Here is a 17,869-nt window from a genome sequence, read left to right as displayed (position 1 = left end):
AGGAAGAATTGTTTAAGAAAACCTACTTTTCAGTAGAAAAATCAGGCAGGCTTATTAGAGCTGTGCAGAAGGAACGTCATCCATCAAAGCTGCCTGTGAAGGATTACCCCTTCCTCCCACGTCACCAATCCGTGACGTCACTACACAGGCCCAGCTCTCCGGCGCCCCCTTTGTCTCTCAGGTCAGTAAAGGAACTGCACCTAGAGCAAATGGCCGCCGGGGAGACTGCCCTGTTACCCACCCTGGGTATTCTAAGATTCGCAATCAGAGTAAAAGGATCAGCCCAAAATTAATTTATGATTTAATTGCCTTAAGGGCGCACTAGATAATTACAGAAATATACAATCACAATATATCAAGAGTTACAGTCAGAGTACAATATAACAACAATATTACAAGGCTTAAAGGTATAAAGCTGGAGGTCAATTTACCAGGTTGAAGGTAGCTTGTGGAAGCCGGGGGGCATAGCCTTCCGCAGGTCCAAAACTTAGTTGCCGGGCAGCCCCCAGAAAGCATGTGCTTGCCCCCCTCTGGCTGGCATACCCTGTTCCTTAAGATGTCATCATCATCATCTTCTTCTGTGGAGTGAGACCCTCCCAGTGACCTCAGCGTCTTCTTATACCTGGCTGAGCCCCCCTGCCTGCAGCTGGGTGGGCTTAGCAATCTCCACCCCCTCTGTCTCCCTGCAAGATTTATTCCAATATCTAATAAATGGGATAACTTCTCTCAGGATGATCGGATCAGCACACGGGCAGTACCAGCGCCTGTGGTTTGTTCTGCCGGTCGTACTGGGATCAAACCTGGACCCATTCGGTCCCTGTGGGAGGCTGATCCCTATATCTCGGGTTTCAGACCTCCCACCGCCACGGGAATCGCACTATTAGATGCACCATTTCTTTAGGGTAAGGAGAATATTTTTTATGAGCCTGTACCTCGGACGATGCGTCCATAATTCACAATTCCATGTTGGAGACGGTTTGGCTGGGCTGCCATAATAGATGTGTATCCAGTGGCCACTTGGCATGCGTGTTTTAATTAAGCCCCCAAGCATTTCCAAGCCCCCTGGTGGCGTGGTTTCCTCATGGGGCTTTGAACTACCGTCTACAGTTTACCCTGAGCTCAGCCCGTTAGCATACTAATAGGAACTCTATTCATTAGCAAAGGTGGGGGTCCAGGAGCACTCCTGTGTCCAGGAGACAAAATGGAGTCACGCCAATCTGATAGCATGCCTGTTCCAAGATGGCGGCTGTTCCCTCATCACACCTCCCTGCTTTAGAGGGCGCTAGGGGGCATCACATTCCTGTGTTCCCCCATGCGCCCTTCCACACCTTCTCCTTGCCGGGACAACCCATCAGCATTACCATGGTCTCTGCCACTTCTGTGGCGGATGCTGAAGTGATACTGCTGGAGAGCCAGGCTCCAGCGTAGCAACCTCCCATTCGTCCCAGAGACCGAGTGTAACCAGCTGAGGGGGTTGTGGTCTGTTTCCACGGTGAAGTGGCGTCCGTACAAGTATGGCTGCAGACGTTGCAGGGCCCATACAATTGCCAGACATTCCTTCTCCATCGTGGAATAGGCCACTTCCCTCGGCAGGAGCTTCCGGCTCAGGTACAAAACGGGGTGTTCATGTCCCGTAGTGTCGACCTGGCTGAGCACAGCACCGAGGCCAAAGTCACTGGCGTCGGTCTGTACTACGAACGGCCGCGTGAAGTTGGCTGCCTGTAGTACAGGAGAGCTAGACAAGGCGGTTTTGAGCGCCTGGAAAGCTGTCTCGCAGGCGACTGTCCAGTCGACTGCGACGGGCAGCTTCTTCTTGGTGAGGTCCGTCAGGGGCTTGGCCAGGGTGCTATAGTGTGGAACAAACCTCCTATAGTACCCGGCCGTCCCCAAGAAGGACATCACCTGCTTCTTGGTCCTGGGGGAGGGCCAGGAGGTGATGGCATCCACCTTCCCGGGCTCTGGCTTCAGAGCTCCCCCACCTACCCGGTGTCCCAGGTACTGGACCTCACTCATACCCAGCTGGCACTTTTCCGGCTTAATGGTCAACCCTGCCCTCTGGATCCTCCCCAACACCTGCGCCAGGTGCTGTAGGTGATCTTCCCAGGTGGGACTGAAGATGGCAATGTCATCCAGGTACGCAGTCGCATACCCTTCCAGACCCTTGAGCAGCGTGTTGACCATCCGCTGAAAAGTGGCAGGGGCATTCTTCATGCCGAAGGGCATCACCGTGGACTCGTACAGTCCAAATGGGGTGATAAAGGCAGAGCGTTCCCGTGCCTTAGGGGTCAGGGGAATCTGCCAATATCCCCTGCTCAGATCCATGATGGTCAGGTACTTGGCCCCGGCCAGCTGATCGAGCAGGTCATCGATGCGCGGCATTGGGTACGCATCGGTGACCGTCACAGCGTTGAGCCCCCGGTAGTCCACGCAGAACCGCGTAGTCCGGTCCTTTTTAGGGACGAGGACTACCGGCGAAGCCCACGCGCTGTTGGATGCTTGGATCACCCCCAGCTTCAGCATCTCGTCTATCTCTTGGCGCATGTGCTGCTGCACCTCGAGAGAGACCTGATATGCTGAACGCCGGATCGGGGGGTGATTGCCGGTGTCCACATCGTGGACGGCTGCCTCAGTCCTTCCGGGCAGGCTGCTAAACAGCTCCCGAAAGGGGTGTAGGGTGACCCCCAGCTGGGAACGTTGGTCCTCCGAAAGCTGGTGGCCAACCTCCACATCCTCGATGGATCCACCCGCCTTGACTTGGGTAAGCAGATCCAGGAGGGTTTCTACCTCCCCTTCCTCCGGGAGGTTGCACACTGGGTGGGCACAAGCCTCCCGCTCATGATGTGCTTTCATCATGTTCACGTGGAAGGCCTTCCTCCTTCCACGGGCGTGGTCCAGGGTGACCAGATAGGTGACGGCGTTGAGCTGCTGGTGCACGAGGTATGGACCCTCCCAGGCTGCCTGAAGCTTGTTTTGTGGGACGGGGACCAGTACCCACACCTTTTGACCCACCTGGTAGGTCCTCTCACAAGCATTCTGGTCGTACCACCGCTTCTGGTCAGCTTGGGCCTGGGCCATATTGTCATGCACCAGCTGCGTCAAGGCCGTCATTCTGTCCCGGAAGCGCACAACATACTCAATGGCCGACACTCCAGGGGTGGCCAAATCTCCTTCCCACGCTTCCTTCACCAGAGCAAGGGGCCCCCGTACACGTCGCCCATACAGGAGCTCAAAGGGGGAGAACCCCGTTGAGGCCTGTGGAACCTCCCGGTAGGCAAATAGAAGGTGTGGGAGATACCGCTCCCAATCTCTCCCGTGGGAGTCGACCAACATCTTAAGCATCTGCTTTAAGGTGCCGTTGAACCGCTCACACAGGCCATTGGTCTGTGGGTGATACGGGCTGGCTACCAGATGTTGCACCTGTATCTGCTTACAGAGAGACTCCATCAGCTGGGACATGAACTGGGTCCCTCGGTCGGTGAGCATTTCCTGGGGAAACCCCACTCTGGAGAAGATCTCCAGTAAGGCAGTGGCCACTTTGTCAGCCCGAATGGATGACAAAGCGACCGCCTCCGGGTACCGAGTGGCATAGTCCACTACCGTTAATATGAAGCATTTCCCGGAGCGACTGGGAGTGGACAGAGGTCCAATGAGATCCACAGCCACCCTCGAGAAAGGCTCTTCAATGATGGGCAGAGTTACCAGTGGGGCTTTGGGGCGCCGCCCCGCCTTCCCCACCCTCTGGCAGGTGTCACACGAACGGCAGTAGGCAATTACCTCGGTCCTCATTCCAGGCCAGTAGAAATGCTGCGCTAGCCTGGCCCTGGTCTTAGCGATCCCTAGGTGTCCGGCCATGGGAATCTCGTGGGCTATCCGCAACAATTCCGCCCTGAACGGATAGGGTACCACTAACTGTCGGTCCCTGGGCCACGCCTCCGGTGAACCCTGCTGGACCGATACCCGGTACAGCCGTCCCTGGTCCCAGACCACCCGCTCGCGGTCTGACTCCCCAGGAGGCTGTGCCGCCTGCTCCTTGAGAGCTTTCAGGCTACCGTCGGCTTCCAACGCTGCCTGAAATCCCTGACTCGATGTGGCGAGAATGGACGACACCGCCACATCCGCTGTCAGCTCCCCGGGATCTGTCTCCTGGCCGCTGTCTGACTCGGCAGCCACTTGGTCAGAGAGGGGGAAGCCGTCGGACCTCTGCAAGGCTCCTTTGGCTCCGGCGCTCCCATTCCGGGTGACAGCGGCCACGACCGCTGTGCCCATGGGTAGCACCTGCTTCCCCCCGGCCCCTGACCAAGTCGCCGGGTCAGGCAGACTTTCCTGCCCTCCTGACATCCCGGGGGTGGGGAACTCCTGCCCTGGGGTCTTACCTGGTGGCTCCTCTCCCGGGACGCCTCCTCCCCCCATGGCCTGTTCCTCTTCCTGCAGGGGCCCTAGACTCAGCAGGCTGGATTCACTTAGGGGCCCTACACTGCCCGTAGCAGCCCCTCCCTCCACCTCTGAGCTCTCCCCTACAGTCTCCTCACCTGTCCTCCCCGTGAGCCCCGTGTGTGTGGTGTCAGTGTATGGAGTACCCTCAGGTTTCACTCCCTCCCCCACTGTTGGAGGCACATTCAACACATCAACATTCACAGTAGAGTCATGACATTCTTGGGGAGCCGAACTTGGGGGTTCAGTGGCCACATACTGAGACACTAGCCGCCCCAAATCGGTCCCAAGTAATACATTAGCAGGAATGTTTGACGTTACTCCCACCTCCCGCATTCCCCTCCCGGCGCCCCAGTCCAAAAACACCTTTGCGACAGGCAGCGCCGGTTCCACGCCTCCAATTCCGGAGACGGAAAGGGTTTTCCCCGGTACCAAGTCTTGAGGGGACACCACCTCAGGACGTACTAGGGTTTGTTCAGCGCCTGTGTCCCGCAGTCCCATGACCGCTGAGCGGCCGATAGTGACGGGTTGGTAATTGTCCAGGGACCTCCCACCACCCCCTCCCACACATAAAACAGTGGACGGTTTCGGGGACATGGATGGGGCCTTAAGACGCTGGGGACATGCTGTCTTGAAGCGCCCCAGCTGGTTGCAGTGATGACAACGTCTGGGTTCTGCGCCTGGCCTGGAGAGGGCAGCAGGGGGGTACACCCCTTGCACTCTGGGGCCTGGGGAAACAGGGGCAGGATTGGGCTTACCCCCTCTCCAGGTGCTGCTGGCAGGCTTCTTCGGCTCAGGCGCCCTGTTATTGGCATACTCATCTGCCAGGGCGGCTGTAGCGGAAGCCCCCTTCGGTTTCCGGTCACGGAGGAACTGCTGGAGGTCCTCTGGGCAGTTCCACAAGAACTGCTCCATGACGAACAGTTCCTGGACCTCCTGGCGGGTGGTGAGCGCTAGACCCGAGGTCCAGTGCTCTGCAGCTCTCAGCAACGCCCGCATGTGGTCGGTCCAGGTGTCCTTTGGGCCCCGCTGCAGGCTCCGGAACTTCTTGCGGTAGGACTCTGGGGTGAGGTTGTAGTGCTGGATCAGCGCCCGCTTGATGCTGCTGTAGTCCTGCTCCGCCCCGGCAGGTAAGTCCCCCAAAACTTCCAGGGACTTACCCCTCAAACGGGGGGTCAGGTATCTTGCCCACTGATCCGGGGCCAGATGGTGTTGAAGGCAGGTCCTTTCAAAGGCCAGCAAGAAGGAATCCAGGTCTCCATCCTTCTCAAGCAGAGGGAAGTCCTCGGCCCGGACTTTGGAAACCCTGGACTCTGGCGGTGCTGGGGCGTCCAGCGGGAGCCCGCGTTGAGCCATCTCCAGTCGGTGCTGGCGCTCCGCTGCTCTCTCTGCCGCTGCCCGCTCAGCAGCTCTCTCTGCCCGCTCCGCTGCCTCACGGCGTTCTGCACGCTCGGCCTCCGCTGCTTTCTCTGCAGCTGCCATGAGTCTCATATAGGCGTCTTCATTACCCGCCTCGAGACGTGCTACTGCCGCTGCAACAAGGGCCGCTGATGTGGACAGGCTGGGGCGGGTAGGTGGTGGGTAGTCCCTTGCCGGACTAAGCACGGGTGGCTGGCTCCTTGGGGAGTCTGGGCTGAGCTCCCCCTCGCCTGGAACAGTACCGTCCACCACCACCTCCTCATAAGCCATAGCACTGGCCTGCGCCCTCACTGCACTCCTGGTGCCCTCCGCCATCTTTGGAACCTCTGGTTACTGACACAGCTGTACCCCTGACCTTGCACACAACTTATTATATCTACACTCTGACCGTCTAGTGCTGGGCTGACCTTAAGACCCCAGCAGTGAAAGTTACCACTGGTAGTCTTTAGTGTCTGGGAGTAGGGGTCCCACGCACACTATTACTCTGATCCCACGTACGCTGCCACCACTGTGAAGGATTACCCCTTCCTCCCACGTCACCAATCCGTGACGTCACTACACAGGCCCAGCTCTCCGGCGCCCCCTTTGTCTCTCAGGTCAGTAAAGGAACTGCACCTAGAGCAAATGGCCGCCGGGGAGACTGCCCTGTTACCCACCCTGGGTATTCTAAGATTCGCAATCAGAGTAAAAGGATCAGCCCAAAATTAATTTATGATTTAATTGCCTTAAGGGCGCACTAGATAATTACAGAAATATACAATCACAATATATCAAGAGTTACAGTCAGAGTACAATATAACAACAATATTACAAGGCTTAAAGGTATAAAGCTGGAGGTCAATTTACCAGGTTGAAGGTAGCTTGTGGAAGCCGGGGGGCATAGCCTTCCGCAGGTCCAAAACTTAGTTGCCGGGCAGCCCCCAGAAAGCATGTGCTTGCCCCCCTCTGGCTGGCATACCCTGTTCCTTAAGATGTCATCATCATCATCTTCTTCTGTGGAGTGAGACCCTCCCAGTGACCTCAGCGTCTTCTTATACCTGGCTGAGCCCCCCTGCCTGCAGCTGGGTGGGCTTAGCAATCTCCACCCCCTCTGTCTCCCTGCAAGATTTATTCCAATATCTAATAAATGGGATAACTTCTCTCAGGATGATCGGATCAGCACACGGGCAGTACCAGCGCCTGTGGTTTGTTCTGCCGGTCGTACTGGGATCAAACCTGGACCCATTCGGTCCCTGTGGGAGGCTGATCCCTATATCTCGGGTTTCAGACCTCCCACCGCCACGGGAATCGCACTATTAGATGCACCATTTCTTTAGGGTAAGGAGAATATTTTTTATGAGCCTGTACCTCGGACGATGCGTCCATAATTCACAATTCCATGTTGGAGACGGTTTGGCTGGGCTGCCATAATAGATGTGTATCCAGTGGCCACTTGGCATGCGTGTTTTAATTAAGCCCCCAAGCATTTCCAAGCCCCCTGGTGGCGTGGTTTCCTCATGGGGCTTTGAACTACCGTCTACAGTTTACCCTGAGCTCAGCCCGTTAGCATACTAATAGGAACTCTATTCATTAGCAAAGGTGGGGGTCCAGGAGCACTCCTGTGTCCAGGAGACAAAATGGAGTCACGCCAATCTGATAGCATGCCTGTTCCAAGATGGCGGCTGTTCCCTCATCACACTGCCTACCACCTCTCAAGTGCCTACGGCCTTTACTGTGGATGATAAGGTCATGGACCTTATGAAGGGTGAATGGCAAAGACCAGAGAAGGCACAGTTTCAATCCAAACCTTTTAAAAGGCTCTACCCGCTGTATGAGTCTCAGTTTAAGGACTGGCCGTCTCCCCCTAAGGTAGATACAGCAATCGCTAGATTGTCCAGAAAGACTATTGTTCCTTCTGAAGATGCTGCAAGTCTTAAAGATCCTATGGACCGGAGGGTTGAGGTCTCCTTGAAGAGATCTTATTGCTCAGCAGTTGCACAGTCCTCCGTTGGGATCTCGGCCCATGAAACATCTAGGGCCCTTAGTAGCTAGCCAGACTGGAGGAGGATATTGAGGCTGGGGTCTCCAGACAGGATCTACTTAAAAGGTTCATGTGCTTAAACCCATCTGTGGATTTTCTGTGCGAAGCTTCAGAACAGATGATAAAGTCGGCGGCTAGAGCCATGGCCCTGTCTACTGTGGGAAGGAGAGCGTTGTGGCTTAAGCCATGGTCAGATGATGTACCTTCCAAATACCATCTCTGTAACGTGGAATATTCTCCAGGAAGGTTGTTCGGCCAGAAGTTGGATTCAATTATGGAGGACCTAGCTGATAACAAAGGCAAGTCACTTCCTCAAAGACTATCCTTTTGTGGCTTCGCCTCGTCCCATGGGATCAATCCCGTACTTCACCTCTAGATTTAGAGGAACATATCAGTATGGTGGAAGAAGAGGGGAAGCCGCATCTTCCTGTCGAGGAGCTTATAGGAACCGCAGAGCAATCAAAAAAGACTTCTGATGCCAAAAAGTTACCGGTGGGGGAAGGTTGACACCTTTCTTGCAAAACTGGAAAGATTTAATAAAAGACACCTGGGTGATCAAAATTATAGAGAATGGTTATATAATTCCTTTCATTTCTGATCCCCAAAAAAGATATTCGGTGTCCAGAACTCTTCCTCCCTCCAGGCAGAAAATTCTAGAGAAGGAGATACAGGATCTAATTCTTCTATCAGCCTTGTAACCTGTTCCAATGTCCCAGGTTGGAAGAGGCGTATACTCGCCTGTCTTTCTGGTTCCGAAACCATTATGCAAGTGGAGTCTGATAATCAATCTAAGGCATCTGAATAGGTTCATTCAAAAGGAAAGGTTCAGCATGGAAACTATCAAGTCCATCAGAGTCATTCTGGAGAGAGGCGATCTTATGGTGTCCATAGATCTGAAAGATGCATATTTTCATATACCGATACTTCCCGTACACAGAAGATACTTAAGAATCGCAGTCATCCTCAGTGGAAACCTTCGACACTTCCAGTTCAAGGTTCTTCCCTTTGGGATAACCACCGCACCCTATATCTTCACCATGGTGGTATCTGCGATGATGTCCAGGCTCTGTATTCAGGGAATACGAATAATTCCATATCTGGACGATTGGCTGATTCTTGCAGCATCTCGCCCTCTCCTTCTGGAGCACCTGCAGATTACTCTGGTCCTTCTTACGGACCTCGGCTGGATAATAAATAAGGAGAAGTCGGATCTGTTCCTAGACACCTCCAAATCCTTCCTGGTGTTTGCAATCAACTCTATAAGAGGAAGGCGCTTTTTCTCAATGGAGCACGTTTTTTCTCGCGGTGTCCCAGGGTCCCGATAAGGACTCTCATGAGGTTCTTAGGGGTATTAAGTTCCACCGCCAAGGTTGTTCCTTGATCCTTAGCCCACATGAGAACCGTTCAGACGGAAGTCCTAAGGGCATGGAACAGAAGTCCTTCCAACTTGAATGCCATGCATGTCCTTTCCACGGCAATGAGACAAACCTTCTCTTAGTCGCAACAGGTTCCGGACGGAAAGAGTCTGGAAAAACCAACCTGGATAATTCTAATGACAGACGCCTCAGGAACAGGTTGGGGGGCCCACTTAAGAAGCAGTACCATCGCAGGAGCTTGGTCCAGTACTGAATCCCTCCTGGCTTCCAATGTAAGGGAGCCATTTACCTTGCTCTCCAAAACTTCACAGATTCCCTGAGAGGTCAAGTGGTGATGGTAAGCACCTACAATATGGCCTGTGTGTGCTACATAAATAAGCAGGGTGCCACAAGATCTCCCCCTCTCATGGCAGATGTGGCTCGAATTTTTCAGTGGGCAGAGTCAACGGTAACCAGGTTATCAGCTACTCATATCCGAGGGAAGTAGAATGTCCTCGCCGACAGACTCAGTCGCAATCTATTTATACCGGGAGAATGGTCATTGAATCCAGAGGTGTTCAGACTGATTTCACTAAGTTGGGGTCACCCAGAAATCGACCTGATGGCGACCAGGGAGAATGCCAAGACTGTGGATTTCTTCTCCCTATATCTGGAGGACAACTCAATGGCAGTAGAAGCCATGACAATTCCATGGAGTTTCAGACTGGCTTATATTTATCCACCAACTTCCATGATTCCAAGGGTATTGATGAAGATCAGGCAGGATCAAGTGTCTGTAATAGCCATCCTACCATTCTGGTCAAAGATCGTGGTTCACTCTTATGACAATGAGCCAGGGCCAGTTCTGGAAGCTCCCCCTATAACAGAACCTGATTTCTCAGGGGCCGGTTCTGTGTCAGACCCTGAGAGCTTGCAATCTGACAGGTTGGAGGTTGACTAAACAAAGGGTTTTTCAAATAGGGTGTTGGAAACGCTAGCTCACTCTAGGAGTGATGCAATCAACAGGCCCTATGCACGGATAAAAAAAATCTTTTCCTCTTGGTGCTCAAGAAGATCCATCAATCCTTGGGAACCATCCATCCCACAGATCTTGGAATTTTTGCAGGAAGGATTTGACAGAGGACTTGAACCTAGTACCATCAGAGTCCAGGTTGCGGCTATCTCTGCTTGCCTTAGAAGATGCCTTGCAGAATCTCCAGAGATCATGGATTATCTGAAGGCCATTTCAAGAATAAGACCTCGAATTTCTAAACCAGTTACCCACATGGACCTCGGCATGGTGCTCAAACAGTTAACTAAGCCACCATTTGAACCCCTGATCTCAGTAGAATTGAGATTCCTGACCCTCAAGACTGTTCTCTTGCTAGCAGTCACCTCGGCCAAAAGAGTGAGTGACCTACAGGCTTTGTCCTCCAGGGAACCCTACTCTGTATTCACACAGGATAGGGTTAATCTGAGACTTATTCATTCATTCCTTCCTTCCGACCAAAAATTCCATCATCGGAGAATCTGAACCAAATGATCTCTCTTCCAGTCTATGTTCCTGAAGCAACATCATCCCAGGAAGATGATCTCTTTCCACTCTCGACATTGTAAGAGGTCTATAAGTTTACCTCGAAGGATCTCAGGCGTTCAGAAAGGATAAAACCTCCTGGTACTTCAATTAGGAAAGTTCAAGGGGAAGAAGGATTCAAAACCTTCCCTTTCGAGATGGATTTGTGATTGTATTAGGCTGTGCTATCAAAATGTCAACGTTCCATCTCCCCAGTTCATCTTTGCTCACTCAGCTGTGGTCTATTGACCACATATGTCGCTCAGCTACATGATCAACACCAATGACCTTCTTGAAATACTGTAGGTTAGAAGCTTCCTCTGCTGCATCTACTGCCTTTGCCAGATCTATTCTAGACTCAGTTTCAATCCCTCCCAAATAAAGAATCCGTGCTAGATCCCATATTGTGCTGCTGTGGACGTAGGGGAAGATTCGATTATTGTTTTCCCCTAGTCCACCAGTAGCACAAGGCTCCCACCCTGTAAAGTACGTGTTATTAATGTCGTTAAACTGATGGCTTCTGGGATGCTTCATCCTGGGGGAGATGAGGGGTGGGACTACTAACAATCATTAAATGTTCCACTTTGTCCCGTTAGCGCGCGGGGGCATGGTAACGCCATATTGTGCTGCTGTTGGACTAGGTGAAAACAGATTAACACAATAATCCCATCTTCACATGCTGCGTTTTTTTTGCAGGTTTTATGCAAATTAAAAACTGCTTTTTACAGAACCTGAAAAACTGAGATGTCCGGTGCTCACAACGGGTTTAGTTTTCTGGCTGAATTTAGTGACGGCAGCGTTTCCAACCCACACACTGTAACGACAGCTTTTCACGCTCTGTTTTGCAGCGCTTTGATGCTGGTGACGCCATTTATGGTTTTCCGTATTCCCGCAGCGTTGGCTGTGACGCCGTGTGTGGTTTTCCATATTGCCGCAGCGTCGGCTGTGACTTCGTGTGTGGCTTTCCGTATTCCTGCAGCGTTGGCTTTGACGCCGTGTGTGGTTTTCCATATTACCGCAGCATTGGCTGCAACCTCGTGTGTGGTTTTCCGTATTGCCGCAGCGTCTGGTGTGACCTCGTGTGTGGTTTTCCGTATTGCCGCAGCGTCGGGTGTGACGCCTTGTGTGGTTTTCCGTATTCCTGCAGCGTTGGCTTTGATGCCGTGTGTGGTTTTCCGTATTCCCGCAGAGTCGGCTGTGACCTCGTGTGTGTGGTTTTCCGTACTCCCGCAGCGTTGGCTGCGACCTCGTGTGTGGTTTTCCGTATTGCCGCAGCGTCGGCTGTGACGCCTTGTGTGGTTTTCCGTATTCCTGCAGCGTTGGCAGTGATGCCGTGTGTAGTTTTCCATATTGCTGTAGCGTCGGCTGTGACGTTGTGTGTGGTTTTCCATGTTCCTGCAATGTTAGGTGTGATGTCGTGTGTGGTTTTCCGTACTCCCGCAGTGTTGGGTGTTCGCACAGATGAGATCTGTCTTCTGCTTTCTCCCCAGACTCCTGCTCGTTCCGTCACTGGTCTGTGTAAGGTCTCGTTCACACGGTCAGTAATTTACATCAGTTTTTGTATAAGCTGAAAGCAGGAGAGTTACAGCCTTTCGGCCTCTGTCGTCTCCACTCCGGGCTACAAGGACTGATGTGAATCCTGACAGTGTGAATGCGGCCTTCCCCTCCCCTGTTGGCCGTTCCCCCTCCGCCGTCGGCCGTTCCCCTCCCCCAATGACGGTTCCCTTCCTCCATTGGCCATTCCCCTCCCCCGTTGGCTGCTCCCCTCTGCCGTTGGCCATTCCACTCCCCTGTTGGCTGTTCCCCTCCCCTGTTGGCCGCTCCCCTCCCCTGTTGGCCGCTCCCCTCCCCTGTTGGCCGCTCCCCTCTGCCGTTGGCTGTTCTACTCCCCCCGTTGGCTGCTCCCCTCCCCCGTTGGCTGCTCCCCTTCCCTGTTGGCTGCTCCCCTCCCCTGTTGGCTGCTCCCCTCCCCTGTTGGCTGCTCCCCTCTGCCGTTGGCCATTCCCCTCTGCCGTTGGCCGTTCCCCTCCCCCGTTGGTTGCTCCCCTCTGCCGTTGGCCGTTCCACTCCCCTGTTGGCTGTTCCCCTCCCCCATTGGCCGTTCTACTCCCCCGTTGGCCGCTCCCCTCTGCCGTTGGCCGCTCCCCTCTGCCGTTGGCCGCTCCCCTCTGCCTTGGCTGCTCCCCTCTGCCGTTGGCCGCTCCCCTCTGCCCCCCCGTGATTCCTGCTGATTTTCCTCAGAATAGTCCGAGATTTTATAGGTCTGAAAACCTTGTCCCCTAATTTGAAGACATTGCCTCTTCCCGCGCCCTGCACTGTGTGGGGAAGCAAAGCTGAATTTTGGGATCCAGAAAACGCAGCTCGCAACGTGTGAACATAGCCCTGCGGAGAATCATCAGCGGACGTGAGGCGCCAGCAGCCGCACATATCAGCCGCCATCACTATTAGTGTACTGTGCGGCAATCGAGCATCTAACGTGCCGAGAAGGTCGGCCATGTCTGTGATCCGGAGTCTCCATCCTTCTGATTATTGCTGGTCCTGTTCTAGGGCGTCTTCCGGGAACACGATGTGGACAAGTCCGGAACCATGAGCTCCTACGAGCTGCGCATGGCACTGGAGTCCGCAGGTAAGCGAGGGGCCACCTGTTCCCAGGCCGGGGGGGGCGCCTGTTCCTGGGCCGCGGGGGCCGCAGTCACTGCCCCTTTCTCTCCCTCTGGGGGGGGGGCGCCTGATCCTGGGCCGCAGTCACTGCTCCTTTCTCTCCCTCTGGGGGGGCGCCTGATCCTGGGCCGTGGGGGCCGCAGTCACTGCCCCTTTCTCTCCCGCAAGAGGGGGGAGCCTGATCCGGGGCCGCGGGGGCCGCAGTCACTGCCCCTTTCTCTCCCTCTGGGGGGTCGCCTGATCCGGGGCCGCAGTCACTGCCCCTTTTTTCCTCCGCGGGGGCGCCTGTTCCTGGGCCGCGGGGCCCGCAGTCACTGCCCCTTTCTTTTCCTCTGAGGGGGGCGCCTGTTCCTGGGCCGCAGTCACTGCCCCTTTCTCTCCCGCAAGGGGGGGAGCCTGATCCTGGGCCGCGGGGGCCGCAGTCACTGCCCCTTTCTCTCCCTCCGGGGGGGGACGCCTGATCCTGGGCCGCGGGGGCCGCAGTCACTGCCCCTTTCTCTCCCTCCGGGGGGGGGATGCCTGATCCTGGGCCGCGGGGGCCGCAGTCACTGCCCCTTTCTCTCCCTCCGGGGGGGGGGGGACGCCTGATCCTGGGCCGCGGGGCCCGCAGTCACTGCCCCTTTCTTTTCCTCTGAGGGGGGCGCCTGTTCCTGGGCCGCAGTCACTGCCCCTTTCTCTCCCGCAAGGGGGGGAGCCTGATCCTGGGCCGCGGGGGCCGCAGTCACTGCCCCTTTCTCTCCCTCAGGGGGGGGATGCCTGATCCTGGGCCGCGGGGGCCGCAGTCACTGCCCCTTTCTCTCCCTCCGGGGGGGGGGGGGACGCCTGATCCTGGGCCGCGGGGGCCGCAGTCACTGCCCCTTTCTCTCCCTCCGGGGGGGGACGCCTGATCCTGGGCCGCGGGGGCCGCAGTCACTGCCCCTTTCTCTCCCTCCGGGGGGGGCGCCTGATCCCGGGCCACAGTCACTGCCCCTCTCTCTCCCTCTGGGGGGGAGCCTGATCCTGGGCCGCGGGGGCCGCGGGGGCCGCAGTCACTGCCCCTTTCTCTCCCTCCGGGGGGGGGGACGCCTGATCCTGGGCCGCGGGGGCCGCAGTCACTGCCCCTTTCTCTCCCTCCGGGGGGGGCGCCTGATCCCGGGCCACAGTCACTGCCCCTCTCTCTCCCTCTGGGGGGGCGCCTGATCCTGGGCCGCAGTCACTGCCCCTTTCTCTCCCTCTGGGGGGGACGCCTGATCTGGGCCGCGGGGGCCGCAGTCACTGCCCCTCTCTCTCCCTCTGGGGGGGAGCCTGATCCTGGGCCGCGGGGGCCGCAGTCACTGCCCCTTTCTCTCCCTCCGGGGGGGGGGGGGACGCCTGATCCTGGGCCGCGGGGGCCGCAGTCACTGCCCCTTTCTCTCCCTCCGGGGGGGGCGCCTGATCCCGGGCCACAGTCACTGCCCCTCTCTCTCCCTCTGGGGGGGCGCCTGATCCTGGGCCGCAGTCACTGCCCCTTTCTCTCCCGCAAGGGGGGGAGCCTGATCCTGGGCCGCGGGGGCCGCAGTCACTGCCCCTTTCTCTCCCTCCGGGGGGGGACGCCTGATCCTGGGCCGCGGGGGCCGCAGTCACTGCCCCTTTCTCTCCCTCCGGGGGGGGACGCCTGATCCTGGGCCGCGGGAGCCGCAGTCACTGCCCCTTTCTCTCCCTCCGGGGGGGGCGCCTGATCCCGGGCCGCAGTCACTGCCCCTTTCTCTCCCTCCGGGGGGGGCGCCTGATCCCGGGCCGCAGTCACTGCCCCTTTCTCTCCCTCCGGGGGGGGCGCCTGATCCCGGGCCGCAGTCACTGCCCCTTTCTCTCCCTCCGGGGGGGGGCGCCTGATCCCGGGCCGCAGTCACTGCCCCTTTCTCTCCCTCCGGGGGGGGCGCCTGATCCCGGGCCGCAGTCACTGCCCCTTTCTCTCCCTCCGGGGGGGGCGCCTGATCCCGGGCCACAGTCACTGCCCCTCTCTCTCCCTCTGGGGGGGACGCCTGATCCCGGGCCACAGTCACTGCCCCTTTCTCTCCCTCTGGGGGGGCGCCTGATCCTGGGCCGCAGTCACTGCCCCTTTCTCTCCCTCCGGGGGGGGGCGCCTGATCCCGGGCCGCAGTCACTGCCCCTTTCTCTCCCTCCGGGGGGGGCGCCTGATCCCGGGCCGCAGTCACTGCCCCTTTCTCTCCCTCCGGGGGGGGCGCCTGATCCCGGGCCACAGTCACTGCCCCTTTCTCTCCCTCTGGGGGGGCGCCTGATCCCGGGCCGCAGTCACTGCCCCTTTCTCTCCCTCCGGGGGGGGCGCCTGATCCCGGGCCGCAGTCACTGCCCCTTTCTCTCCCTCCGGGGGGGGCGCCTGATCCCGGGCCGCAGTCACTGCCCCTTTCTCTCCCTCCGGGGGGGGCGCCTGATCCCGGGCCACAGTCACTGCCCCTTTCTCTCCCTCTGGGGGGGCGCCTGATCCTGGGCCGCAGTCACTGCCCCTTTCTCTCCCTCCGGGGGGGGGCGCCTGATCCCGGGCCACAGTCACTGCCCCTCTCTCTCCCTCTGGGGGGGCGCCTGATCCTGGGCCGCAGTCACTGCCCCTTTCTTTTCCTCTGAGGGGGGCGCCTGTTCCTGGGCCGCAGTCACTGCCCCTTTCTCTCCCGCAAGGGGGGGAGCCTGATCCTGGGCCGCGGGGGCCGCAGTCACTGCCCCTTTCTCTCCCTCCGGGGGGGGGGGGGGGACGCCTGATCCTGGGCCGCGGGGGCCGCAGTCACTGCCCCTTTCTCTCCCTCCGGGGGGGGCGCCTGATCCTGGGCCGCAGTCACTGCCCCTTTCTCTCCCTCTGGGGGGGACGCCTGATCTGGGCCGCGGGGGCCGCAGTCACTGCCCCTCTCTCTCCCTCCAGGGTTCCGGCTCAATAATAAGCTGATGCAGGTCTTGGTCGCTCGTTACGCTGACAGCGATCTGGGAATCGACTTTGACAACTTTGTGTGCTGCCTGGTGAAGCTGGAGGCCATGTTCAGTGAGTCCCTGTCTCCTCGTTATTCTGGTGGCCATGATGCCGTGTGGCCTCATCCTCAACTTCTGCCATTTTCTTTCTTTTTTTTAAAGGATTTTTTAAGGGCATCGACCCTGAAGGCAGCGGTGCGGCGGAGATGAACCTGGGAGAGGTGGGTAATCCCCAGCAATGGGCACGCTCTCCACTGGGAATTCTGATGTAGTCTGGGGCAGTTACATCTGTACATGTAACAAGCTGTTGCTCTCTGGTATCAGCCTTCATTACACATCCTTTTCCAATGTCTTATCCAGTATGGCCACCAGGTGGCAGCAAGACACAGGCAGACTCCGCCCAGCCCGGCCCCATCTACTCACCGCAGCCAATCAGAGCACTCTGGATGAATAGGAGGTGTGCTGTGATTGGCTGTTACACAGGACACATTGTATCTACTTGAAAGTTTGTGAACCATTCAGACGTTATCAGATTTCTGCACAAATTTTACCTAAAACGTAAAAACGTAGAAACGGTAATCAAGCAGCCGCCCCGATATTTCGCACCTGTGAACCTTCAGCCCGGGCACGTTGCGTACATTTGTTTCATGGGGTTTTCGGGCCTCCTTAAAAATAATGAATCAATTGATTAATGAAATTAAGGGCCAGAACCAAGAACAAAACAGGAGGAGGCGCCTCCAACAACACGCACCAAAAATGGCACCGTCCCCCTTAACTCTTCGCTGTCTCTTGCAGTGGCTGACGCTGACGATGTGCGGGTAGGTCCTCCGCCTGCACCCCCGCTCCCGGACCCCGCTCCCACTATCCTCCTGCTATAGGGACATAATCACTAGGACAGAACACGAAGACCCCGCTCACATGGCGAGAATGGAGGCCACGGTCCACTCATCGCACTGCAGCCAATCGCAACCCTGGGAGCCCGGTGCCTTGTAGCACAAATGGTGCCCGGCGCTGCGGACCCCCAGTATGAGCGCAGACACCGGTGTATTGTACGTCTCCAGGGACGGAGCTGAACGAGACCCCCAAATGGTCATAACCGCACGCTGGTGAAGGGCTGAGTACATGGACTGGGGGGCTTCTGTCCCGGGGGGGCGTCTGTCCTGGGGGCATCAGTCCCGGGGTACGCTGATTGCTGGAATATGGATATTATTAGAGCATGTTAATAAAAAAAAACAAAAAACTGAAAATGTCCCGATGATTCCTGAACATAATCGCTCCGAAAATCCAAGAAGAGAAGGATGGCGCCTCTACAGAGACCCCCGGGGTCACAGACTGGACCTGGAATCTACGGCGGTCCTAAACGTAGAGCGATGGTCAGCAACTATAGGAGGTCCTGAATATGGGAGGGGGCACGGCTATGGTAGGAGGTCCTATATATGGGGGGTTCTGCAAATATATAGGGGGCCCTATATGGGG

The 17,869-nt window shown here is 56.8% G+C and overlaps 1 protein-coding gene across 1 annotated transcript in view; it reads left to right on the top strand.

Annotated features, from left to right (window-relative positions):
• Window positions 1-17,640, top strand: part of CAPN11 (calpain 11) — a 71,815-nt gene extending 54,175 nt beyond the window's left edge. Inside the window, exons 20-23 of the mRNA XM_069768260.1 lie at window positions 13,346-13,424; window positions 16,350-16,466; window positions 16,556-16,614; window positions 17,189-17,640. Of these exons, the coding sequence (XP_069624361.1) occupies window positions 13,346-13,424; window positions 16,350-16,466; window positions 16,556-16,614; window positions 17,189-17,215 (282 nt within the window). The 3' untranslated portion in view covers window positions 17,216-17,640. The remainder of the gene's footprint in view (window positions 1-13,345; window positions 13,425-16,349; window positions 16,467-16,555; window positions 16,615-17,188) is intronic.
• Window positions 17,641-17,869: the final 229 nt, after the last annotated feature.

This window comes from Ranitomeya imitator, chromosome 5 (genome assembly GCF_032444005.1).
Source record: "Ranitomeya imitator isolate aRanImi1 chromosome 5, aRanImi1.pri, whole genome shotgun sequence".
Lineage (NCBI taxonomy): Eukaryota > Metazoa > Chordata > Amphibia > Anura > Dendrobatidae > Ranitomeya > Ranitomeya imitator.
Note: the sequence above shows the minus strand (reverse complement) of the source record. Positions and strands in the feature narration are given on the sequence as shown.